At 36.7% G+C, this 27,404-nt stretch overlaps 1 protein-coding gene across 2 annotated transcripts; it reads left to right on the plus strand.

Annotated features, from left to right (window-relative positions):
• The first annotated feature begins 1,268 nt into the window (after positions 1–1,268).
• On the plus strand, positions 1,269–26,211 carry LOC142543567 (ALBINO3-like protein 3, mitochondrial). Of its 2 annotated transcripts, XM_075650917.1 has the most exons (14): positions 1,269–1,634; positions 2,185–2,291; positions 10,929–11,056; positions 11,732–11,803; positions 20,209–20,310; positions 21,080–21,139; positions 22,142–22,207; positions 22,624–22,671; positions 24,106–24,282; positions 24,372–24,427; positions 24,501–24,618; positions 24,798–24,887; positions 25,652–25,761; positions 25,910–26,211. In XM_075650917.1, the coding sequence occupies exons 1-14, from the start codon at positions 1,333–1,335 to the stop codon at positions 26,067–26,069; spliced, it is 1,596 nt and encodes a 531-aa protein (XP_075507032.1). In that variant the 5' UTR covers positions 1,269–1,332; the 3' UTR covers positions 26,070–26,211. The 2 variants fall into 2 exon arrangements, with proteins under 2 accessions (XP_075507032.1, XP_075507039.1); XM_075650924.1 differs by lacking the exons at positions 1,269–1,634; positions 2,185–2,291 and adding an exon at positions 10,075–10,757.
• The last annotated feature ends 1,193 nt before the right edge of the window (positions 26,212–27,404 follow it).

A 27,404-nucleotide genomic window follows, 5' to 3' on the forward strand; every position in this document is an offset into this window, starting at 1 on the left:
CATCCAAGAATGAATATAGAAATGACAAAACTCAGACAAATGATAATTGCGTAAAGAAAAAAGAATGCAATTTGTGATTTTTCGGTTGGTGTATGATTATTATTCGTTTTATGATTTAAGTATGGATAAATAGAGAATTTGACAATTTTGCGGACAAGTTTAAGGGAGGTGTATTCAACGTAGGAGATTTATTGACTTTTAATGACTTTTGTAGATTTTAAAAGTCTAGATGTATTCAATTAAGACTTTTACAAACTCTATAGAAGTCTAGTGGTATTCAAAATAGACTTTCAAAGAGTTTTAAAAAGTCAAGTGGTATTCAACATTGACTTTTAACTTGACTTTTAAAAACTCTATAAAAGTCTATAGGTATTCAAATTTTCAATAGACTTTTAATAACTTCATAGAATTCATTAACATACAAATATTAAAGCCTAAGGTACAACTATAAATTGTTAAAATTGTATTTAGTTCAACCAAAGATTTGGATGGATTTTTAAAACTTCTATCTCATACACAAGCTATTTATTTCTTTCTATGTCACTTCACTTCATCTCTCTTCTTATCTTCTCTCCTTTCATCTATTTATATCATTCTCTCAAATTTTCAAAGTGTATCTCTATATATATTTTCATATTTCATTTTCAAATTTTTCATTTTTTGGTTAATTGTATATTTAATAAATTTGTATTTTAATATCATAAGAAATGTTGAATTTTAGAATTGATTTTGTAATTTATAATTTATAATTTATAATTTATACAAATTAATGTAATATTCAATAATAATAAAAGATGATCCAAAAAAATGTCGTTTGATTATCCTAAACCACTAGACGATGGGAGCTAAATTGCTCAACCGCCCTCATACTATGATCATAGTATAATAATTGAATAACCTCGCAAAAACCATTATTTTTTAAAATCTTTTTAGCATTTTTAATTAATATGTAAGATATGATATTTTTATACAAAATTATATCCACACAATGTCAAATAATATTCTTTTCACATGTATATTATCAATTCAAAAACAAAGTTACAGATTAATCAATTGATGTATTTTAAAAAATTTACAAACATGCATACAAACCCACATATATACACATATAAATATTAAATAATTTAACTTTTAAATAAGTAAATTTATTTATTAATATAAATATTGAAAAATTATTTCAAACTGAACATGTTATATATGTCAATTAATTATTGATTCAAAGAAATTAATAAAAAAATAATATTTTATAATGAAAAGTACAAGGGTTAATTGAATTCTTGATAGATTTTCCATTCTGCTGCTGTAAGATTCCACGTCTTCATTTTCATAACAATGGTGGCGCCGTCGAGTCGACTCCTATCAAAACTCATCCGCTGCTCTCCGCCGCCGCCGCTCTTCCGTTGCCTCTCTACTTTTACTTCCTCATCATCTCCTTCTTCACATCAATTTGCCCCCCGCCACCAGCTAAATCATGTTTGTGGACATCACTTGCGGCCTAGGTCCGACTTGCTTCCACCTCACATTTGCTTTTCATTTTGTCGCCGATTCTCAACTCAACCGGAGGAGCCTCTTCTTCCGATCCGGGCCTTGATTTCCTTGCTGGATGGTTATCACGATCATACCGGCCTTCCTTGGTGACCACCGTTCTATGTTTCATCGCTAATGCATTCCTATTTATCTGTTTGCAATTATGGGGTTTCTGGATGACACATTCTTTTATTGTGTAACACGTACATCAGCAATATTCTATACATTTTTGCTTGAGAATGATCTGTCATCGTGTTTCTGGACTTGCGCGGCAATACACCCTCTACTTTTGCTTTCTCCATTGCATTATTTGCATCCCCTCTTGCTACTTTCGCATTCAATCTATTTTGGAAGAGTTATTGTATGATCACTATTTTTAGCTTTTCATTTGTCTTTGTACTTATAGATTCTAGACACACGCAGACTCAGTATGTAAGTGAAGGGACCGACTCAATATAGTATATGGGTGGGGGGGCATCTTCTGGTGTTATTTCTAATTGTATTATGCAGTGACCACTGTCTTTATTATTGAGTATAGTGTTTTACCTTTGCATCTTATTAACCGGGATTTATCATCTAATTGCCAGAGTTGTGTTTAGTACATTCTACTTTTTGGATAAATAATTCAACAATTTTTTTTTCTTTTTTTTGGTGCAGGTGGATTATAATCTCCTCGTCCACACTGGCAATGAGAGTGTTATTGTTTCCCTTTTTTGTGTTGCAACTAAAAAAATTAAAGAGGATTGGAGAACTCTTACCCAAATGTAAGTTTTATACAAGGGGGGTGGGGAAGACCGTAATGGTTTTTAAAAAATTAAAAGTGAGATCAAAATTAATGTTGGTTGAGACCTTGTTATGCCTAGGAAAATCAGATTTTGTTTAAGAAAAAATTATAGCATGGATGGCTTCAACGAAAGGCGGTTAAGAGAATAGATGTGTGGAAAACATCAATTTAATAGAATAATAAAAATATGGAAGAAACAATAACAAGAGGTTATTGAGGTTCGAAGTTGGGGTAATCTCTTCTTCTTTAGAAGAAATCCACTAGATGATTTGATTCTGAATATTCCTTCAGGTCACTTTCAAAACATGACGGTTTAATTCCCAGTCAACCGCTTAGACGCCACTCACTTTGTCTAAGCCTAAAATACTTTCTGCTCAGATTACTTAAGGTTCCCTTCTTAATCTTTTCACTTATGAAATGACGATCGACTTCAACATGCTTAATGCGATCATGATGAACTGGATTCTTAGCAATACTTATCGTAGCTTGATTGTCACACTTTAGTTCCATTTTTTGACGACAATCTAATTTCAATTCTTTCAACAACCTTTGAATCCATATATCTCGCAAATTCCATTGACCAAAGATCGAAACTCGGCTTCTGCACTGCTCCTTGCCACCACAAGTTTCTTGCTTCGCCACGCGACTAGATTACCCCATGCAAAAGAGTAATATCCAGATGTGGATCGTATGTCAGTAGGTGATCCTCCCCAATCAGCATCACTGTATAACTGTATGTTTCTTGTGACAGTCTTACGAAACTATAGTCCCTTTCCTTGGGACCCTTTTATGTACTTCAATACCCGGGAGGCGTCATCCATATGTTCTTCTGTTGGATTGTTCATGAACTGGCTTATGACGATTACAACAAATCCAATGTCTAGGTCCTGTGTGAGATAGATATATCAGCTTGCCCACTAACCTCGTTATCTTTCTTTGTCGACTGTTGGACTATCGTCATTCTTTCAAAGTTTTATATTTGGATCCATAGGAGTATCAACATACTTGCATCCCAACATCCTTGTTTCTTTCAAAAGGTCTATAACATATTTTCTTTGAGAAACAAAGATTCCATGCTTCGATTTGGCCACTTCCATGCCCAGTAAATATTTCAACTGCCCTAGATCCATCATCTCAAATTCTTTCGAGAGTTATTGCTTTATTTGGGCTATCTCCTCTTCATGGTTCCCTGTAAAAACAATATTGTAAACATACACGATGACAACAAAAATCATGTCTTCATTGGAGTGTTTGACAAACATTGTGTGATCTGATTGGCACTGCATGTATCCATTTTCTTTTAAGACTTTGCTGAACCTGTGAAACCAAGCTTTGGGGGATTGTTTCAAACCATGAAGTGATTTCTTCAAATTACAGACTTTATTGGCAGTAGTCTTGGATTTCAATCTCGGAGGTATACTCATGTAGATTTCTTCATCTAGGTCTCCATTCCAGAAGGCATTTTTAATATCAAGATTGAATAGAGGCCAGTCTAAATTTGCAGCAATGAAGAGAAGTACCCAAACCGTATTTAGCATTGCAACTGGTGCAAAGATTTCTGGGTGATGGATCCCATGTGTCTAGTATACGTTTTCGCTACTAGTCGTGCTTTAAATATTTCAATGTTCCCATCAGCCTTATGCTTGATTATGAAAATCTTCCAGGTAGAAGTTATGTGATCTGCCATGTGTTATTCTTTTCAAGGGGTTGTATTTCATCAAAGGCAGCAACCTTCCATTTCGGATTTTGGAGAGCTTCAGTGATGCTTGATGGAACTTGTACTTGGTCTAAATTAACAACAAAGTTACTTATAGGGTGTTGGGTGCATGGTCTCACCCCTTTTCTCAATCCAATGGGTCTATCATCAAGGTCATCCACATTAGATAAATAAAAATTTGGCGTACCTTGATTGTTTTCCAGAGGATCTGGTATCAAGGGATTACTCTTGATTTGCAAATCGTGTGCAGGTACGTGGAGAGGCTTCTAGCGACAATAAACATGGTCAAAAGGTACAATATGATGTTCAGGATGCGGCTGGGATTCATTTGGCGGGATTGTGTGTATATGGTGTGTTTGGAAGTCAATTGGTATATTGAAGAGTTCCAGATTTGAGAATGCTTGGTTAGCACATCGTAATTTCGCACATCTGGTTCGCACATGGTGGATTAATGGGGAAAATCAGGGGTGGGAAGGCTACAAGTTCATGAAAAAGCTGAAAAACATCAAATCAAAGGTCTCCATTTAGAACCGAGAGGTGTTTGGTGATGTGGAAGTAAGGTTCAAAGAGTTGAATAGTAAAATCAAACAGCTAGATGAGAGCGAGGCAGATGAAATTTGGTCGGAATCGCTACAAAACGAAAGAAGGGAAGCAAGGTGTGAGTTGGAAAATGTGTCTTTTACATGATTCCAATTACAAAGCCAGAAAGCATAAATCAAGTGGCTTAAGGAAGGGGATCAAAATTCAAAATTCTTTCATTCATTACTCAATAACAGAAAGAATAAAGCAATGATAATAAATTAGAGTTGGAGGATGGTTCGGTGGTTACTGAGGAAACACAAATTGAAGAGAAAATTCTTGATTTTTTCAGGAAACTTTACAGGAAATCGGATGGGGATGGTAGGCAGTTTGATGAGGCCGGGGAGAATCTGAGTGGGTTGGATTGGTGTCCATTGGTGGGTAACGAAGCAGAGGAGTTGGAGAAACCTTTTGGGGAGGAGGAGATTAAAAAGGCGGTTTTCGACAGTGATGGATCCAAGGCACCAAGACCGGATGGGTTCACTATGGCTTTCTTTCAAAAAAATTGGGATACAGTGAAAGTTGATTTAATTAAGGTCTTCGCTAAATTTTTTGAAGATGGAATTATTAATGGAATTACAAACGAAACATACATTTGTCTCATTCCGAAGAAAAATGATGCGAGTAAGATCAATGATTTTAGACCGATTAGCTTGATAACGAGCTTGTATAAGATTTTGGCTAAGGTCTTGACTAGCAGATTGAAGAAAGCTTTGTGTAATACCATTGCGGATAATCAGTGTGCATTTATTAGAGGAAGACAGATTCTCGACTGTTGCCTAATCGCGAATGAGATTGTGGAAGAGTATCGCCGTAAGAAAATCAAAGGATGGGTTCTTAAAGTCGACTTGGAAAAGGCGTATGATAACGTTGGTTGGAGATTTCTAGACTTTGTGTTACGGAACAAAGGTTTTGGAGAGAGATGGAGGAGGTGGATTAGGGGTTGCGTTTCAAGTGTATCTTTTTCAATCTTTATTAATGGTAGGCCGATGGCGAAAATCAAAGGGGAGCGAGGAATAAGACAAGGGGATCCATTATCCCCTTTTCTTTTTAACCTCGTCGTCGATGGATTGGGGAGGATGATAGATAAGGCAAAGGCAATGAATGTAGTAAGAGGGCTCGAAGTTGGGAAGGAAAAGGTTGAAATTTCGCATATACAATTTGCGGACGACATTCTGTTTTTCGCAAAAACTCAAGGGCACATGATTGCAATAGTGGATATTTTAAAATCTTTCGGTATTCACTCAGGCCTAAAAATGAACTTCGAAAAAACTGTTGTGCTGGGAATTAATTATTCGGAAGAGGAAATTGATGAGATGGCTTCTACACTCGGTTGCGAAAAAGGGATATGGCCGATTAAGTACCTTGGGTTACCTTTGGGAGGCAACCCCACAAATATGGAATCTTGGGAACCTGTCATAGCTAAAATGTCTAATAAATTAGCTAATTGGAAGAAGTCGTTCTTATCGGGGGGGCCGATTGACATTGATTAAGGCAGTCTTATGTGCGATGCCATCTTACTTTATGTCTCTTTTCAAAGTGCCAATTCGGGTAGCTAAAAGAATGGAAAAGTTGATGAGGGGCTTTTTGTGGGATGGACCAGACAGGGAGAAACAGTGTCATGTCGTCGGGTGGGATCAGGTGAGTAAGCCAAAGGACAGAGGAGGATTGGGTTTGGGGAACATTTGTTTAAGAAATAAGGCTCTTCTGGGGAAATGGTGGTGGAGGGGTTCAGTCGAAAGGGGAACGTTGTGGAAAAAGGCGATCCAGAGTATTTATGGGCTTCAAGTCAATGGGTGGGATTTGGGTTTGGCGGGAAATAAGACATTCAGAAGTCCTTGGAAATTTATATCTCGTTCTTACCCAGCTTTTCATCAACTGATTAGGGTGGTGCCAAAAGCGGGTAATCTTATTCGTTTTTAGGAGGATGTTTGGGAGGGGGGAGTCTCGTTTAAGAATAGATTTCCAGCTTTGTTTCATATTTGCACTTCACCAGGTAAACCTATCCGTAACTTTGTTGATGATAGCAGTGTTGACTCTTCAATCGTTTGGGATGTGAGATTCAGAAGAGATTTGAACGAGGTTGAGTTAGGCGAGTTCATTATCCTGTTAGGCGTCTTAGATAGAGTTAGACTGGAGTCGGGTATTGAGGATTATAGAGTTTGGTTGGGGGATCACTCAGGTTTGTTTTCTGCTTGCTCTTTTTACAATTCTTTTTTCCCTTTTAATACCTTTCCGTTATTATCACAATTTCAAAATATCTGGAAAGTACATGTCCCACATAAGGTTCAGATTTTCTCGTGGATAGTGGCCTTGGGAAACTACCCACTTGCGACTCGGTGCAGAGAAGGTGGCCGGAATGTGTACTAAGACCGCAATGGTGTTGTCTTTGTCGAAAGCAAGAGGAAAGTCAAGATCACTTATTAGTGCATTGCTCATTCTCGACTGAAATATGGACGAAAGTGTTACATGAGATGGGTTTTCAATGGGTGTTTCCGAGGAAGGCAAAAGAACTATTTAGTATGGATTTGGGGTGTTGCACATCGAAAAGAATATCCAACTTCTGGGTTATGATAATTCACAGCGTTTTTTGGTCGTTATGGCTGGAAAGGAATAAGAGAATTTTTGAAGAAGTTACAGAATCAGTGGAAGATGTTTGGGAGAAGATTAAGTTCAAAGTCGCCACTTGGACAACATATTTGAAAGAGTACAATCATTTGTGCATCTTAGATTTGATTAGTGATTGGAAATTGTATGGGCAGGTGGATAGATTAAGATGCCTCTGCATTGGTTATCTGTCTTACCGTTTATCTTTTGTAACGTTGCTTGCGGATTACTCATCCGCATTTTCAGTTTCTAATATAATAAAGTTAGTTTCCTATCAAAAAAAAAAAAAGAAGAGTTCCAGATTATGATGTTCATGTATAACAGGATCCCCTGAACTGAGGAATGGGAAAAAAATAGGTTAAGTCTCATTGAAGTTGACATCCATGGAGGAGTAGAATTCCTTAGTAGTCTGAGAATAACACTTGTATCTTTTTAAATTAGATGAGTACCCAAGGAAGATACATTTGACAAAGCGGGGATCAAGTTTGCCACGATGTTGGGAATGGATGTGTACGAAAGATGAGCAACGAAAGAATCGCAAGGAAATGTTTTGAAGGATATTTGAATTTGGGTAAGATTTGAGGAGAGTGTGAATGGGCGTGTGGTACTTAAGGACTCGAGAAGGCATTCGATTGATAAGTTAGGTTGCTTTGAGGACGGCTTCACCCCAGAAATGATGAGGGACATCATTAGTGAACAAGGAACGAGCCACATTTAGTAAATGACTATTCTTGCGTTATGCGACACCATTTTGCTGAGGGGTGTCAACGCAGGAGCATTGATGGATAATCCCCCGAGAGGCTAGACAATCTTTTAGGACTGAGTTAAAGCAATCTCTAGCCCGATCTATGCGCAATATTTGAATGTTTGTTGAGAATTGCGTTTAGATCATAGTGGTAAATGTTTTAAAAATAATGGAGGTCTCACTCTCATCTCTCATGAGATAAACCCAAGATAAACGAGTATTATCATCTACAAATAGTAAGAACCAACGTGTACCTGTTATGTTTTTTACTTGTCGAGGACCCCAAATAGCGCTATGGATTAATCCAAAAGGTTTGGACGGTTTATATGGTTGTGGTTTGAACAATGTAAGAGAATGTTTTGACAATTGACAAATATCACAATGCGAAAAATTATTTTTATTAGACAAAAATGGAAATAATAGAAATAATTTTTGATGTATAAAAAATTCGGATGACCTAAGCGATAGTGCCATAATAATATATCACTATCTTTATTAGACATAAAAGCAGAAATAAACTAACTGGAGATACTAGAGGGTGGAGACATTGGGGGAGACTTCATTTGAAGAATGTACAGGCCCGCACAACGATCAGCATTGCCAATCATCCTCTCCGAGGCTAGATCCTGAAAACACCCAAATTAGTCGAAAAAATGGTAGAGTAAGGCATATATTTATTCAACATATTGAATGATAACAGATTACAATGTCAGGAACAAACAACACATCATGTAATCATAAATCCTGAGATGCCCAAACTGAACCCGAGCTAAGTACTTTTGTACACGACCCATCGGCGACCCGAACTAAGTACTTTTGTACACGACCCATTGGCGACCCGAACTGATTTCGGACTACAAAATGGGCTATATGATGTGAAAAAATGTTGTTGGCCTGACATGATCTGAAGCACCAGAATCGATTAACCCACATTGTGATAAATCAGTGTGTAATAGTAAAGCAATGGGAATATCACCCTGGATTGCCGCATTACCCGTACCAATAATATCATTTGGTGAAGGAGATAGCTGTCCAAAGAGATTTTGATGTATGTCCAGTTTCGCTTTTGTGAATGTCACTGATGAAGAAGACTGATCAGAGGTAGAAGCACCGGCGAGGGCGCGACGTTCCCTTGCTAGCTTCCAATCCGCTGGCTTCCCATGTATCTTCCAGCAAGTGTCGATATTGCGGGTTGGTTTCTTGCAAACATCACACCAAGACTTCCATTATTCATCTTTGCTTTAGTCGTGTTTGAAGGCTGTCCATTTTCACTCCTTGATGGGCAGAAACATTGCTGGAAGAGGATGGGAATTGTCAATGAAGGGAGAGGGCAGAGCTATCTGAGGATGCGGAAGTGTGCTGTGATGAGCCCAGCATTACCTTGCATCTGCTCTACTCCTGGCGTATCTCCAAGAATGCAGAGCGTAGGTGTGTAATGGTTTGGTGCTAAGAACTCGTCCTCATGCATCATAAAGGCTGTCATGTAAGCCCATCAAGAACTTGAAGACACGCTTGCTTTCAATAATTGATCTGTAGAATTTCTCGTCTTCAGAGAACTTCCAGTCATGTGCTTCAGTTAAATCTATCTTCTGCCAATGGCTTGTGAGGGCAGAGAAGTACTCAGTTACCGTGGAATCTTCTTGACGCAGATCGTGAATGGCCGATTTAATGACAAAGAGCTCACCCGTATTATCTTTGTAAGAACAAGTTTCTCGTGCTGCTCCCAGATTTATGAGGCAGAAGAGTACCAACAAAAAAATTTCACTGATTTCAGGTGACAAGGAATTGATCAACCACGACATGACGCGGCTGTTTTCTGTCTTCCACGACTTGAACTTAGGATCGGTAAATTCAGGGCGTGACATCGAGCCAGTGAGGAAATCCTCTTTGCCACGGCCGCAGATGAACATTAGCACTGACTGCGACCAAGGTAGAAAATTCCGGCCATAAGTTTATGGCAAGTGATGGAGATGCAAGACACGTTGCCTTTTGTCTGGGTCGTGATCGCCAGAGAAGCAGAATCTGAAGTGGAGGCCATTCCGTATTTCGTCATTGACCTCCCCCGAATTCTGATACAACGTGGGTTTTGTGTGAGTGTACACAAAGAGGAAGAAGTATTCTCTTATTTTCTTCAAATAACGAAGGCAGTTTACAAATATATATACAAAACATTAGGAAAGGAATCAAGGATAAAGCCCTAAACTATCCAACATTTTAGATACAAAATAAGAGATAAAAGTCTATTTATCTAACAGCTTATCCTAATCCAATCTTATAGAAAATTTAACACCTTTCATTCAGTACTAAGCTTTTATCTTTTGATTTAATTTGTTTTGTTTAGTAGTCGCTCTTAGACGATCTTTTGTCTTAATGGGTCAAAACACTTGGCTGTCTATATACACCTTAATCGATCTGCTCTTTGCTGTACTTTGCCATTGCCAATGTCGTAACTAATTTTTTGAAGACTTCTTAACTGACTTGTCACTCTTGGCCGGTTGAGTTAATATGAGTTTGTTAATATCCAACAATTCCCTCTACTTTGTTATGCTTTTATCATTTCATATGTACTACCTGTTTATGAATTTTGCCATAACCTGGGTTATAAATTATTATTTTTATTTTTGCTGATTTGATGGCCAACTTACTTAATTCTATCCTTATTCCCTTCATGCAATAGGAAGCCTGGAGTTAGCCTTTTCGCCCTTATCATTCATGGTCCAGTATTAGTGTATTATGTAGGAAGCCATTGCTACTTTTACATGTCAAGTCACTATGAGTCATGGGTTTATGCCCCCACTGTACGTGACATCACAATTTTATCATACTGTCAATTTAGTAAAAGTAAGTGTGTGTTTTTTTTAAAAATAATTATTTTTTGGATCAGTATTTGGTATGCATATGATTTTTAGAGTAAGCCCTATTATTTTCTGAAGTGGAACTTATCGCCCTTTGTTTTCTGCATCTCATAGTACCCCCACCATTGCCACCACCTCTATCTGGACGAAGTTTTAAAGACCAAATTACCTTTTTTTCGAAAGAGAAACAGGCTGCTGGATGTCCTTCATTCTTTTGGTTCTTTGCGTCATTTTCTGTCCAGGTTAAATACCTCTTTGTTAGTATTTCATATTTTCTTGTACAGTAGTGAAATTTTGTTTTATTAGCGTTTTATATATCTAAAGTATATATTCTATGCTGTGTGAATTGAGATGTGGGGCCCCAAGCCCAGTTTAGTCATTAACAAGCAACTTGATTGGTTTTAAATGATAAAGATATGGAGAATATTTTATTTTTAATTATTAAGGTCCATTTAAAACGCCTATCATTTTTCAATATTTAAATTGTTATATGTAGATGTATATAGTTCTGCCATCGAGGAATAACAGAAATAAAGTATCATCCAATGAGGATTCATGCCAAAATGTGGAATTTTTTAAAATACTTGACCATTATGTGGATATGTATCAAAATATAACATAATATCTTCCAAAAATGGCATGGGATACAATCTAAAAAATAACACTCTCTATCCAGGATCCTAGCGCGGCGAAATTTTGTCGATAAATATGTACAGTCTGAAGCCTGAATAGATGATACACCGATCAATTCGGTTCATGATGTTTAGGATACTTACTGACATTTGTTTTCAGTTTCTTGCTTTATGTACGAAAATTAAAAATAATTTTTAATGGAAATTTTTTTCCTTTTTATGTTTGTCTACTTGAGCAAATTGGATGCATCTAAGCTTTTGTTTCCATGCTCTTGTAATTTGCAGGTCCCTTGCTTTCTCTTGTGGATCATGAGTATTCGGAGAATGTCATTGGAACATCACTCTGGTTTTGATTGTGTAGGTACTTAGATACTAACTATATTGTTGGCATGAAGTCTGTGTTGTCATGATTTGACTTTTTGACTCTTAATTTTTTCGAAGTTGGACGCTTCTGACGGTGGTTCTGGAATATTTGACTGTAGAAGCCTCCATCGTTAGCCTATATTGATTTTGAACAGGCTCTAGATTTGCCTAGTTGTCTTTTTCCATAAAATTGTCTTGTGTGTTATGTTTTTGAATTTGGATCTCGTTAAGGGACAACGAACAGTGAATTCCTCCCAAGTCAGAAAGACCTCCTTTCTTCTTGGCTTTTCGTCCTGTACACCATATGATGATAGTTGTAGTTGAGTCTCATTAACAAGAGAACTCGGATCTTTTCATGAGAATTTTTAGAAAAATGCAGATCAGCCTCGACCGAGGCGAGGCAAGCGAGCAGGCGGTGGAGGCGATCTTGTCAACTGTCGAAGTCAAATAATTTTAAAAACCAGTCAAAGTCAATCAAGTTAAAAAACCCTAGATATAATAAAATCATCTCTCACTCTCTTTCGTATTTACTTTTGTTTTCAAGTGTTCTCCACCATCAGCCACCACCTGCCTCAAACCACCTCCAGCCGTCGCCGCCATCAACTACACTTTAATTATTTTGTTAGTTATATTTATTTGCACTTTGTGTAAATTATATTATATTGTATGAAGTTTTTTTATACATAAATATTATTTAATTATATATATTACATAAAAAATTATGACAAAGTAATCAAAGCCAAGCAAATTTTTGACTCATGTGCTGCTCCAAAAGATACTTTTGGCTGTAATGATCAGTTCGAACCTTCACGCGCTAGGTTTAGCCATCCCAGTGTATCCGATAGACCACCAAGTTAGAAAGATCTCCTTTCTTATTAGCTTTGTGGTTGAGGCTCGTTAACTAGAGAACCTCAGATTTTTTCAAGAGAATTTTGAGAAAAATGCAGATTGCTTTATTCATTCAAGTAAACTTGTTTAAATATACTAGACTCCATCCTAACTAAACAACCCAAAAGATAGAACAATTCTGGAGGATGAGTTCCTCTTATTCCCATCCTAATCCAATACTCAACGTAAGAATTAAAAATTAACCTAAAGATAACAAAAAAAACCAAATCCTAGCCTATCCAATCTGCATGGAACAAAATCAGAAATTGTGATATCCTACATCTGTTTCTTGAAATGGCCATGAGTGCGCCGCATGTCTGTTTGCGGCACGGTATCATACGGATTCTGTGCTGCGTCCATCACATTGTGCCTACCAGTTTTGTCCTCCACTAAATTTCATTTATCAGTCTTATTGATATAGTTTATCAGTAACGGTTTTGAGTGTCAAGTTTGTATGCCAGAATCTACTTTTGGGTTTTGATGCGCTGTTAAATGTTTTTATTGAGCAGAAAACGCTGAAAGTATGATAATGAGCATTATTCCAAGTACCTAAGATAGTGATTCGGTGTGAATGGAGAAGGGATATGAGAAGCTCTAAATCCTTTTAATGTAACTCCAATTATGCTGATAAATATTTTGTGGGGCTCCCTCTTCCTGTTTGAACCTTTTCCTTGTCTCTACTTCTAGCTTGAACCAAAGTTGGCAAATGATTGGGATCAAGACTCGTCGCTGATGAACTTATATTTGTGCTTGGCCTTAAAGAAAGCAAGCATCTTATTCAAGGGTTTTGTAGATATATAATATAAGAAAACACATAGGTTTAATAGTTTAAGTATCTAAGACTTTTAATTAATTAGCAAAGATCTTGTATTATTAGCTTGTTTGATGAGCCCTTTGGTATTCACCTACTAGATCATGTTATATAAGGCTTTGGAATAAAACAATATCAAAACCAAGAAGCCATCGAGACTTGCACAATGAATACCCCCTCTTTGTCTCTTCTATACTACACCGTTCTCAGCCACGGTATCACTATAGGCGAGAGCATATGTTGTGGTCACGTATCTATTTGTAATTTTTTTTGTTGATGTCTTGTATTACACTCTTTTTTTTTTATAGGAAACATTATTTTATTAATTATATAATAATAAGGATTACATCAGTGGACTAGAAGTTCACTGTCCTAAATCAACATATTAAAGCGTGAATATTTCAATGATACACATAATCCCATTGTCTTATCAAATCAAAAACTGAAACATTATCGAATTCTTTATGGTTTCCAATCCACATGGCCACGTTAATCTTTATCTTCTCCCAGCAATTATCAATATTTGTCTCTTTTCCTTCGAATATTCTCTTGTTTTTTTCCAACCAAATCGTCCAGCACAGGCAATGAACCACGACTTTCCAAAATATTCGTCCTCTTGTTCCGGTTGGTTGTCCCAAATCCATGCCGAACAATTCTTTTGTTGATCTAGGAATCACCCAAACCAACGTCATTTCTTTCAGCGCTCTAATCCACAATGAATACGTGAATGAACAATGAATGAGCAGATGTTCCTGAGTCTCTAAATCATTTCTGCATAGAACACACCAATTTGGGCACAAAGCAATCCCGGGGCACCTTTTTTGAATCGTCTCCGAGCTTGGCAGCTTACCCAGAGTGGCTGACCAAGAAAAGAACTGAATCTTTGAAGGAACATGTGTTTTCCATATAGCATCGAAAAGTTGGAATTTTGGGTAAAGATTAGTTGAGAAGAATGACTCGTAGAAAGAACTGACAGAGAAAATACCCGATTGTCCCGATGAATCCCCACTCCACTGTATAACATCGTCCTAAGACTTCTAATAGTCCTGTCAACTCATCAATCTCCTCCTCTCTTACCTCCCGTCTGAAATGAAAATCCCAAGAATGGTTGAAGTTAATGTTATCAAATGTTGCAAAATATGAAATGGGCAAATTGTGAAAAGACGACAACTGATATAAATCTGGGAAACAAACTTTGAAGGAACCTTCACCCACCCAGTTATCTTCCCAGAATCTCACCTTATTCCCTCCTCTCACCTTAACTAAAATATTAAGTTTAAAAGATGGATGTATCCGGGAAATAAACTTCCAAGGGCATCTGAATGTTACACTTCTCGCCAAACCCGCATCCCACCCATTATCTTGCAATCCATATTTGCTAACAATGATTTTTTTCCATAAAGTCCCCTCTTCTTTGAAAAATCGCCACCACCACTTCCCAAGCAAGGCTGCATTTTTGAATCTGATTTTAGCAATGCCCAGTCCACCTCTTTCCTTTGGTTTACAAACTTGATCCCATGAGGCCAAATGTATGTGTGTGTCTCCATCCGCTCCATTCCATAGAAAATTCCTTGATATCTTATCCATCGCTTCCTCAACACTTTTTGGAACCCTGAATAATGACATGTAATATATCGGGATTGAATTCAAGACCGAAAGTATCAATGTTAATCTACCACCTTTAGACAGAAATCCTTTCTTCCATGCAGCCAATTTTCTGGACAGTTTAGTAACCATCGGCTGCCAAAATGATGCTTTCAATGGATTGCCTCCCAAAGGTACACCCAAATATGTAATAGGCCATGACTCTTTGCCACATCCCAACTGTGTTGCCAAACTTTCAACTTCAACATCTTCACGATTAATTCCCAACAACGCACTTTTTTCCCAATTTATTTTCAAGCCCGACATGTGACAGAAAGAGCTCACCACTTTGACCATGAATCTTATATGTTCTTCATTTTGTGCGAAAAAAAGCGTATCATCCGCAAACTGGATATGAGATATCTCAGTCATTTCTCTGCCGACCTCAATTCCTTTTAGTAGATTCGATTCCTTAGCTTTTTCTATTAGTCTTCCCAACACATCTACGACCAAGTTGAATAGAAAAGGAGATAATGGATCTCCTTGACGTAGTCCTTTGAAAACCTTAAATTTTCCTCTTGGCCTCCCATTGATCATGACTGAAAATGAAACATTCGATACACATCCTCTCATCCACGATCTCCATTTTTTCCCAAACCCCTTCTTCGATAAAACGAAGTCCAAAAAATCCCAATTTACGTTATCGTAAGCTTTTTCAAAATCCACTTTCAGCACCCATCCTTTTTTTTTTTAATCCTAGCCTCTTCGAGCAGCTCATTTGCTATTAGACCACAATCCAGAATTTGTCTACCTTCGACGAATGCGTTCTGTGATTCTGAAATTGTCGACTCCATGACTCGTTTCAATCTCTCTGTTAAGACTTTCGATATTATCTTATATAAGCTTCTTATTAAACTGATAGGTCGGAAGTCCTTGACTTTGTAAGAGTCAACTTTCTTTTTAATCAAGCATATATAAGTCTCGTTGGTGATTCCATTAATGATGCCACTGTGAAAAAACTCATGAAACACCAACATAAGATCTTTTTTGACTATTTCCCAGCATTCTTGGAAGAAACTCAAAGTGAATCCATCAGGTCCCGGACTCTTGCCTCCGTCACATTTGAAGACTGCTTCCTTCACTTCGTCTTCTGTAAATTCTTTTTCTAAGAGTCGACTCATTTCCACTTCAATTGGACACCATTCGACGCCTTCAATACCCCAACATCTTGCCTCATGCTTACTGTACAGACCCTTGAAGAATTCAGAAATAATTGAAACAATCTCATCCTCACTTGTTGTAATTGAACCATCATTTCTTTCGAGTCTTTCAATGGTTGCCTTACTTTTACGTTGGTTTAGAATGGAGTGAAAGAATTTTGAGTTTTGATCCCCTTCTTTGATCCATTTTACCTTGCATTTTTGATTGTTTATTTGGTTCTTCCGTCTTGTCATCTCCTCGTACAACAATTTCGCTTCTTTTCTCTCGGTCACTAAGCCTTCCGAAGCCTTCCCCTCACCCTCCAGCTTGTCAATTCTGCTGATTTTGTTTGATAAATCTGCTACTTTCATTTCCAACAACCCATATACTTCTGTATTCCATTTTTTGATGTCACCCTTAATTGATTTTAGTTTCATCATCAGTCTATATCCCGCCCATCCTGTTGAATTCGAATTGTTCCACCACAGCGGTGTTAAGTTTTTGAAGCTCTTATCCTTTAACCACACGTTCTCGAATCTGAAAGGTGTTGGGCCCCATTTGTTTTGTGTCAAGTCAAGAACCAGAGGGAAATGATCCGACGTGATTCTCGGTAAGATTGATTGTCTATAGAATGGGAAGATTTCAGTCCATCCCACCGTGAACATGAATCTATCTAAACGGCAACAAATTGGTGAAGCCCTGAGATTCGACCAAGTGAATCGTCCGTTCAAAAGGGGTGGATCACATAACTGTAGTTCTTGTATCAAGCTATCAAAACAGTGCATACTTGATGTCATAGAGCGGCTGTTTATTTTCTCACGAATTGATCTCACGACATTGAAATCTCCCCCCAAACACCATCTTTCTCCGCATATGACCCTCAACCCTGCGAGCTCATCCCAAAAATTATTTCTTAAACTCGGGTGACATGGCCCGTAAACAACTGAAAACCACCAATCGGTTTGTGCATTATTTTGTATGTGAATTGAAACAGAGAAATCCCCAATCAGATTGTCCTTGACCATTATAACTCTTGGATCCCACATAATGATAATCCCCCCTGACCTACCCAACGAAGGTAAGGTTACCCATTCCACAAATCTTGACTTCCACAGACTTGATATTAGTTTCCTGTCCACCACTTCTTTTTTTGTCTCCTGCAGAATAATTAAGTCTGGTTTTTCTTTGGCAATTATGGCTCGTATCGTTCCACTTCGAGTGGCTGATCCACTCCCCCTGATATTCCAAGAGAAGACTTTCATTGATTCACTTCCGCGACCCTCTTGTTCTTACTACTACTGTCTCCTTCACTCTCCATCATCGTTCCACACACATCTAAGTCGTTAAGTTCCACCCTCTCTACACCCATCAATCTTAAGCACTCATTCGTATCTGCATAGTTGGATTCATGTTTCTCCAGACTAGCAATATTCACACCTTCAACCACCCCCTCATGATGCCCTGTGAAGTTATTTCCGGTTAAGCCCACCTTTCTACCCACTGAATTATTTCCCCGCCCACCCGAAACCTCTACCCTTTCCCCCGACCCGAGAAAGGAATCTGGAACAGGAAGAGAATGGGAAGGAGAATGATGTGAAGTAGAAATGATGGGTAAATTGCATACCTTGCTCAGAGAATCTTCAAAAAATTCGCCCAAATCATCAAATTCCAGTGATTTTCTTGTTGAATTATCCGAGTGATCAGAGATATGACAGTCGGCATCGCTAAAAGCTCGTCCATCATCTGAATTATCATCCGTCGCTCCATGATATATTTCGTCCTCCCAAATTCCATCTTCCCCGTGACTTGTATCTTTGTCGATGTCAGTGATTGATATCAGTGGAGTATCATTGTTTCTCAATGGATATTTTTCTTGAGGTGGCTGCACTTGTTTCCTGCGATATACATGCTCAAACTTCCTTTCAGCGGTGTAAATTTCCCCTTCAAATTTTTGATGTACATTCTTTTGTGATTCAGGAATGTTTGTAGCATCAATCTTCCCCTTCTGAAAATCCTTCTCATCTTTCGGCTTTAACTTTTTGAGAATCTTGATGTGTTTCCCACGGTTCCATGGTTCTGATGCACACTTCCTCTCTCCTGAATTCTCACCTTTCTCAACTATCTTCAGATCATTTTTTTCTCTACATTTGTTCATGATCGGCAGCTCACAAGTTTGAGTAATCTTGACCGTTCCTTCTTGGTTTACAGTTGGATGGATTGTGGTGTTGTCCTCCTGCCTTCTTTGGATATCATTCGTGTTATCTGCATTTGGGACGTTTTCTTTGAATCCTTTCTTGATACCCCAGCCTGTGACAGTTCTAGCTCCATTAATCACCACCTGTGCGTAAGATCTTTTTTCATACATGTCGTACTCTGATATTTTGACTGAATCCACGATAATGCGTATGATCAAAGGTCCTCTTTCAGTTATGATCTGAAGGTTTCTATTGATGAACCCTCCTTCGAGACCCACTACTTTAATTTTTGCTGCTGATAGATCTCTTAATAGGATCGTATCTTGGCTAATGCATAGTAATCCTCCACATTGATCACCAATACGCTTAAAAAGATCTTTGGACCACAAATCCCTAGGTATCCCTAATAAACGAATCCAGCTGTTACAACACTCGAAAACTTCCTCTTCGCTGTTGATATTTTGACTCCATTTCTGAAAAGATAAGGTGACTTTATTTTCCAGAAAACATTTCTTCAATCTCAAGTAGAATAATGCATCCTCTTCGTTATGTGGCCACCAAACTGCTTTGTTGGCCTGGAATGGAAACACTTCAATCTTTCTCTGGACCGCCTTTCCAAGTGTTTTAATCACCAACTCCCATGATATGTTGACACAATCCCTAGTAATGATAATAGCCTTACTCCAGTCCTTAGATATCATATCTTGTAGTTGATCTGATTCTTCCGCTGCCGAGAATCTCTTGTCCCTTACATTCTGCCAAGCATTTTGCTTCTTTTGTGGTTGTTCCGTTTGCTTATTAGTATCTCTGAACTTCAATACGTTGTCCCTTCCATTCATCCTAAATCTGGTCAAATTGTTAGCCATCCATTTCCATCCCCCGTTGAATCGACCACTAGGTATGATGATACGTTGTGTCTTGCCCCTCCAAACTAGCTTAGATATTTCTAAATAACTTCCTCGGCCGTTAACAATTTTCTGCAAAGAGACCACTGCTTCTCTACCTCTAAATCTGTTGAAACTAGGGCTGGATTGTGGTTTAGTGATGTAATCCCACAATTTTGATATAATCCAATCTAAACTTTCCAGGTTAATTTCCAGAACATAACTTGCGTTTCTGGTTCTTTCGTTCACCGTGACTGTGTTAACCCTCCTTCCCCTACTGATTAAGAACAGCTTTTGTTCGACTTTGATCTCGCAACTTGATTTAAAATCGTTCCTGAAATTCCACTGATACATCTCGACTGTTGTTTGAAGTGTTGATAGGAAGCAAGCTGTTGGGTAAACGCTCGGAGGAAAAGGGTATGGGAAATGTTAAAAGGGTCGAATAAAACAAAACGAGGAAGATCGGAGATAAAGAAGAAGCAGATTCAGAAAGAACCGGGTTGAAGGACGAAAAACGAAAAGGGAAATGTTTTGGGTTTTTTTTTTTTTTAGATCTTTGACGCCGCCGGTCGATGAACGACACTGGTGACGGAGGTTAAAAACGAAAGAGGCGGCTTAGAGATTTTGGAGGTTAGTGAAGAAGCGGTGAAGAAATCCAGTTGAGCGGTGGTTTGAGGGGGGAGAGAGCATTTTCAAAAAATTCTCTCTCTGAAAATGTTCACGACCGTATCTACTTGTATTACACTCTTAGTTGATTGGCATCTACAAATCTTTTATTATCAAATTTTTTTTTGGGTTTTTGGGTATCTAACGAAAGCGTCTCTCATAATCTTACAGGGAGGAACTCTATGGTTTCAAAACTTGACTGAATATTCAAATGGTGTTTTGGGTCCCATTTTCCCTTTACTCATTGCAGGATTGCATTACAGTAATGTTCAGGTACAAGAACAACGAACATTTGCAGGCTGTATTAACGTGATTATTTTCAATGTTTTTGGAATACAATGTCTATTATGATTTAAGAATCAGTGTCCTAAGATAGTCATTTTCTTTGCTATGACAAATTTTTTTTTTTCTAGATGATTTAATTTATGCTATCATCAGAATGTTCTTTTTTCTTTGCCATAATAGTGCTTAATAATTCTTTGGCATGGGTCATAAATTTTTTTTCATTGGATCTCTGAGCCATTATTGTAATTTTCTCGCTTTTAAGTTCTTCCGACTTTTTAATTCTCTGATAACTAGCAGATGGATTTATTAATTATCCTTCGCGTTTTTTCTGTTTTGTTGATCTTTTTATCACTGATGGAAGACATTATTTCCTGCTATCTTAAAATGAGATGAGCACATTTAGACCCAGTTGAAAAATGTAACAAAAAAGAGTGAGGTTTACACTCGATGAGATCTTTGCTATTTGATTTCATAAACTAGATCTATAAATGACATTGCTTGCTGAAAGCAGGACTGGGCTCATCTGCTTCCCAAGATGTGCCATCATTGCTTCATATCCTTTCAGTTTCTCTGTTACCCGTTGTTTCTAACTTCTTTGTAGTTCAAAACAGAATCTAATAACCTTGATGTTGCAAAATATGGTAACTTGTATGCTTTCTTTTTTGATTGAATCTGTGAATTCCTACATAAGGACGTATATTTTTAGTTATTTTGCATTTTAATGGGGCATGTATTGAGTCTTCTCTTTAATTTTTAGATATCCATTCAAAAATCATCGTTTCAAGAGTTGCCTGACACCTTAGGATCGTTAGCAAAGGTATGTTCATAAACTGGTACTTGTGCTTGTGCTTGTGCTTTCTTCTCCCTCCCTATTTCATCCTATTTAGTAACCTTTGCAATTTAGCCTGCGTGGTCCACCTGTCTAAGTTTTTCCAAAAAATAAACTCAACCCAATGATTATCAAAATTAAATTCAATCTATTGATTATACAAGGTGAAGCAGTTATAACAGTCACTTCAGCACTTAAATCCCGCTATGATAAGCGGACATGGATACGATGCAACATGCTAAGTCCCACATGCACTTATGATTCAGCCTTTAAGGTGAAAGTTCGATCGATAACTAATAACCACATTAGAATGAGGAACCCCACCATATCTCCAGCATATTGGACCTATAACCTATGTGTACAGCGATATGTTGTTTTTTCAAAATTAGATTATCCAACTCATAGTGGCCATTTCAAGTCATGTACGATACTGCATTGGCATGTTTTAGGAGTATCCATGCATTCTGGGGACCTCGTAAGTTAAATGTAGACACATGAATATTTTCAGAAAGATGTGCAGCTGTCCCTGCCATTTGTACCTCTTTCAATCCAACTCCTGGATAATGAATTTTTATTCTTGAAATGATATATTTCAAATCCATAGATTTCAAATGTATTTTTGTTCTTTAGATAAGTAAGATCATAAACTTCAAATTCACCTATTTATATAGTATTTCTTATTAATATGGATGGATTTCAAGTTCACCCAATAACAGTATCATTTGAAATTCATTCTAATTTGTATTATCAATGTGTAAAAAAATAAGGTGTTGATTTAATGTTTGATCTATTGTTTCATTGAAAACAATATTCAATGAAACAATAAGAGTAATTGAAACCCATGAATTTCAAAATCATCTTCTCAAGTGCACCCCCTAAAGTTTACTATAAGTTTCAGACTAAGCAAAAGAAAAATCTTGATGAGTTTTTTTTCTTCCGTAAGGTGTATTAAATAATGATGATAAATGGACTGCATTATTTGCTTTGTAGGGCTACGAGTTTTATCTGCAACTGCTGACCCTGCCAATTTTGTTCATCACGTTCAATGTTCCCCAGGTAAATGGTAATCATATCTTGGCCCTTTCTTAGATCAGTAGGGCATGCTGATACTATCTCAAAAATGAGCTCTTAATATATTCATTTATTTTCTTTTCGTTTTGTTAGTTTGGAGGGTTGTTTATGAATTAATTAGTCCAAGTTTCAGGTAGAAATTACTGAGTTTTGCTAATGTAAATGGATTTCGAATTCGTCGTGTTATTTTTCCCATCATCGAAGGTTTTCAAACATGTGACATCTTTTTTCTTTTAAAAGAGTATCATAAAATGGATGAATTTCTTCGATCAAGTGGCGTGACAATGACTTGCATGACTTAATTAGACCCTTTTGCATCTTATAAAGAGTATGTCCTGAATAATTTCATCTTCTTTATCGTAGTTTGTTTATTTGAAATCTCTATTTTTCATACTTTCCAGGGAAGTTTGGTATACTGGTTTACCAATAGTTCACTGACTTTGATACAGGTTGGTACTTCTATTTTAAAAATTAACCCCAAAGATGTTTAAAATTCAATTGATATTTTTATCTTTCCATGTCTGAGAAAAATATGATGTTACTACCTGTTATATTAATGTATTATCCATTCAGTAACTATATGTTAACATTTTCTAGTGACTCTTCATCGAACTTGCCTAACACCATTCTTGTATCATTTTTTTATTTCTTAGAATTTTGATACTAACCGAGCAAATCTTCACTCACATCACATCTCTTCTGGTTTACATTTTCTTCGTTACTCATTTTTCCTATTATAATTTTAATTTTATTTTGTTGCTCGTGGCAACCTTCTCTAGGCGTTTTTTTGTGTGACTTCACTAATGTGGTACTTTAAACTCCACTCCTAAAGGTTTTGGTCAGTCAAGTGTTCCACTTTGACCTGAAGCAATTATAGCGTAACCAACCCAAGTTTGTTTCTATGGAAATTTCAGTGACTACTTGACATCCAGTGCTGGAATATTACTCTTAACAATAAAAAATTTAAAATCTTTCCCAAACACCAAATATATGTAACTTATGATATTCTAGACCAGTGATAATGATATTCTCGTATGCTTCTGCATCTTCTTTTGTCTCTCTGCGTTTAGTGGTTCTAATTACTTGTTTTCTTTTTAAGTTGATTATTGTACTTTATGAAATAAGAGACCTTTACTTGGTTTATTATTTCTATTATAGAAATTTGAGCTGAAATTTGGGAGTTACATTTGAGTTTTGTTGACTAGAAACAAGTTTTTATACTTTTCCTAGGTAAATGATATTTAGTATCCTTTGTGAAAATCCAAAAAAAATCACAAAACCATCTAATATAAAATCAATTATTTTTCAAAAATGTGTTTTTGAAAATCAGATTTTTTGTTCCATTTGTGAGGGTGTTATGCCTGACTTTTAAAAACATATGTTTTAGAAAAGTCAATTTATTTTACCTGTCGGGTTTTATGTTTTTTAAAATTTTAACAAAGGTGTTGAATGTAATTTGTCCTGCTTTTCCCCTAGAATATGTAGAGTCATCCATCCATGCCCTTGAGTTCTAGTGGAAGTGGAAGAGGAAGAGGAAGTGGAAGAGAGCCTCTACGTAATTGGCAGATAGAAGGCTGAACTGTTTACTTACATGAATGGGGTAACATTTGCATGAGCTAGGTAGTAGAAGATGAATGATGGTATTATGAAAGATGGGATCTGGTAGTGAGGAAAAGTGACATTCAGATATTTAAAGTTAATTAATGAAGAAAGAAAAAGCGTGGTGCATGAATTTAATTATTTTTCACCTTTCAACTGCTTTCTATTTCCTTTTCTTTTCATTAGTCGATCAAAAAGTGTGAATTATTTGAATGCATGGAATAGGTGTTTGGTTTGTATTTGGAAGTACATTGGGTTATCCAAATTTTTTCTCTTTTTTACAGAAATTATGTCTCAAAAATCCTAGTGTTCTAAAGTATTTAGGGCTTCCTGTAACGAAAGCTTCTGTAACAACTCCAATCAATGACCAAAGAAGCAATAATGAAGGACCGGAGATATTTGTGTCAACAAAGCAGGGAAAAATCTCTGCTGAAAACTTGTCTCCAAAAGAACTGGTTGCTGTGAGTGATGATGCTATGCCACAATCCTTTAGTATGCTTCAGTTTTATGTCAAAATTTCCAAACAATTTATCTCAAGACATTTTGACAGTTCTCAGTCAAAGTTCTAACTGACGGCCATAAAGATGCGGCAATTAAATTATTAAGGTAATAAAAATCCTTTTTTCTTGGGATGACTGCCCTCCCTCTTAATGGTTATGCTTGTAAAATACAACTGCAGACTCGCTCTTAAAAAGGATCCTGGATGCGCAAGGGCTTTGCTTATCATGGGGCAGACACTGTTGCAGAAACAAGAACTTGTCGAGGCTTCTGTGTATTTAGAAAGTGCTGTTTCAAAGGTCTTGTTCCATTTTAAAGTCAATTTACCTATTTTATCTTGGGGAGGAGAAAGATAATGTGTTCTATTTTTGTTGTGATTCAATTTAAGTTTTGAATCTTGTGATAGTTCTCTTTTAGCTAATAATGTGTAACTTCTATTTACTGTCTCACTTGAGGATTGGCTCAAACTTCCATTCAGCTTCTTGTTGCTGGCCATCCAGTAGAGGTTGAAGAACTTGATCTTCTGATTCTTTCCTCTCAATGGGCTGGTATTGCTTGCATGCGGCAGGTAATACAGAACAATGCTTATTTTATACTTCATATTTGTATATTTTGTTCCCCAGAGTGAAGGTGATCACAATGGCTGTTATTTTCAAACATGTAATGAGAAACTTTTACCTAGAAAAACCAGCACTCGTGGGGTAAAAGGGGATTTCTGTCATTCTGTTGTTCCATAAAAGGCCCATGTTACGGTTTCCAAAAATATCCCAAACGTATTGCGCAGATGATTAATAGTGATATAGCTAGTTGTGTACAAAGGTTGCTCATTTATTGTGTTTGTGTAACTATGTTAGCAAGAGGGAGAAGTGATGATATGATGTCACCGTGATAATGTACAACAGTTCTTGTTGTTAGCTGCTATATACTCATCCTGAGAAATTTTTGATTTTGGTCCATCGCAAACAAAAAAAAATAATTATGATTTCTAAACAAGAAAAGTTGGTCTGATGAGACACTACAGATGTTATCGGAATCATTTCTCAGCTGCTAAATCTTCAGTCAGCACACCAGCCTCAAGAAAATCATTCTGCACTGTCACCATTAACATCATTTATAAAAGGCGGATAAAGGTATTATACATAGCTTTATGGCTTCCGACGGCCTAACTTGCAATAGTGCTAATGTGGTATCTATTCCTGCAATAAGGATCTTGGATTTGACGTAATTGTGTGTTGACCCAATCACTTCATGTATCCAGCGGGTTTAAATTGTAGTACCATTTTGGGGGCAATTTTTCTTGTTTCCACTTCAACTTTTCCGTCACTTGTGCAGGGAAAAATGGACGAAGGTCTTTTTCATCTGGAAAGACTAGCGCAGCTGACAGAGCCTGAGGATTTGAAGACCAAGTCCTACTACTACGACGGTTTGATTATTTTGGCAAGGTATGAGATTGATGTAAAAATAAAAAATAAAATATTCAGAACTTTTACTTTTTGAAACGTATTTAATGATATTTTGCTTTGATTTACCAAAGCTAAATTTGTTATTTGCTTTTTGGTGCCTAACAACCGTTCCATGTAACTTGGGCAGTGCTTTACTGAATATGGGACGCAAAGCTGAGGCGTTGAACCACTTGAGCAAAGCCGCTGCCTATAGTCCTGCTTACCATGTGTATTTAAAACAATGTGAAGAAGACTCGGATGATTTTGCCAATCATCTAGCCAAGGGGTACGAGAGATTCGTGAGCTAATTGCAGGATACTAGTTTGTATACACAGACATATCTCATTGCGAGGCTCAGGGTATTCTCGCTTTCAAATTCTAGAAAACCCAAAAACCAAAATATCCACTCCTTACTCAGGTTTAAATGAAGACTAATGAATATTTCATTTATTCAGGCTTCTTTTTATTATTCGTTAGATTTTCTTAAAACATAAATGAAATATGAAATTTTCGAGTAGTCGACTTCCCTTGAAATGATGAATGTCTAAAGTTTTAATTAAATTTCAATATAGTTCTAATTTGTTTAATAATTAAAGGAATATTTGGAATTCATAACAATCTTTTAGGTCTCAATTTTACCTCGACAGTTACGTCATGATGCCCTTAAAATCTAAGCTATCCATGATGGAGAACTCATGTGACCATGCCATTTTTGCTGGATTGATTCCTGGTGGAGATGTTAAATGAAACATCGGTTATTCGTTTTCTTAAAAAATACTAGAAATTTTTTTTTTAAACTTCACATAGCATTCGACCGAATCATAAAATATTTTTGACATCATTTTAAAATAAATCAACCAACTATAATTTTGAAAACCAAAAGAAATAGTTTTTCATAAAATTACCCAACATTTTACTAAACCTAAAAATAACATTTGAAAAGTATAGTTTATACTATAACCTCTCAAAAATCACTCATAAATAAATTGTCGTAAAAATATCTTTAACATCACTTAAAATCATAGATCATAACTATGCATCGGTCCTCGGGTTATGTGCACCTTCAGTCCAGCAAAGTCAACCATCAAGACCTCCAAAAACATTATTATCATAATCACCTGCATCAATCACACCTAGTGAGTCTAAAGACTCAACACACCATAATCTTGATAACAAGTAATACGTATAAAAACCACATACTTGTACTTAAAATATCGTTTTCATGAAGATGCACAAACTTCAAACATGAGCATTTTCGTAAACATTTCATGATGCATAAACCTTAATTAAAAACATTTTCATAAACATTTCCATGATACGTAAACTTTAAATAAAAACATTTTCATAATGATGCATCAACTTTAAACATAAACATTTTCATAAGCTTTTCATAAACCTTTTCGTAAACATTTTCATATCACTTTCAACATATTCATATGAACATGCATACTTTAAACCTCAACATTTTCCTTTTCTTCATTCATAACATGTATCCTTTCATCATGATCATAAATATTTCTTTTTTATTGAATTCAGATCGTTAATTGTGACTTTCCACATCCTCAAAAGTCGATGGATCCATCTACATGTAACCACAGTACTGGGCGACGGGGACATCAGCGACGATCTCTCGTCAATTGAGC

This window comes from Primulina tabacum, chromosome 1 (assembly GCF_025594145.1).
Source record: "Primulina tabacum isolate GXHZ01 chromosome 1, ASM2559414v2, whole genome shotgun sequence".
Taxonomy (NCBI): Eukaryota; Viridiplantae; Streptophyta; class Magnoliopsida; order Lamiales; family Gesneriaceae; genus Primulina; species Primulina tabacum.

Coding starts and splice junctions, on each gene's coding strand:
- LOC142543567 (XM_075650917.1), top strand. CDS start 1,333: ATGGTGGCGCCGTCGAGTCGACTCCTATCAAAACTCATCCGCTGCTCT. Junction 20,311..21,079: donor TGCATTACAGTAATGTTCAG/GTACAAGAACAA, acceptor TTTAATTTTTAG/ATATCCATTCAAAAATCATC. Junction 24,283..24,371: donor CTCCAAAAGAACTGGTTGCT/GTGAGTGATGAT, acceptor ACATTTTGACAG/TTCTCAGTCAAAGTTCTAAC.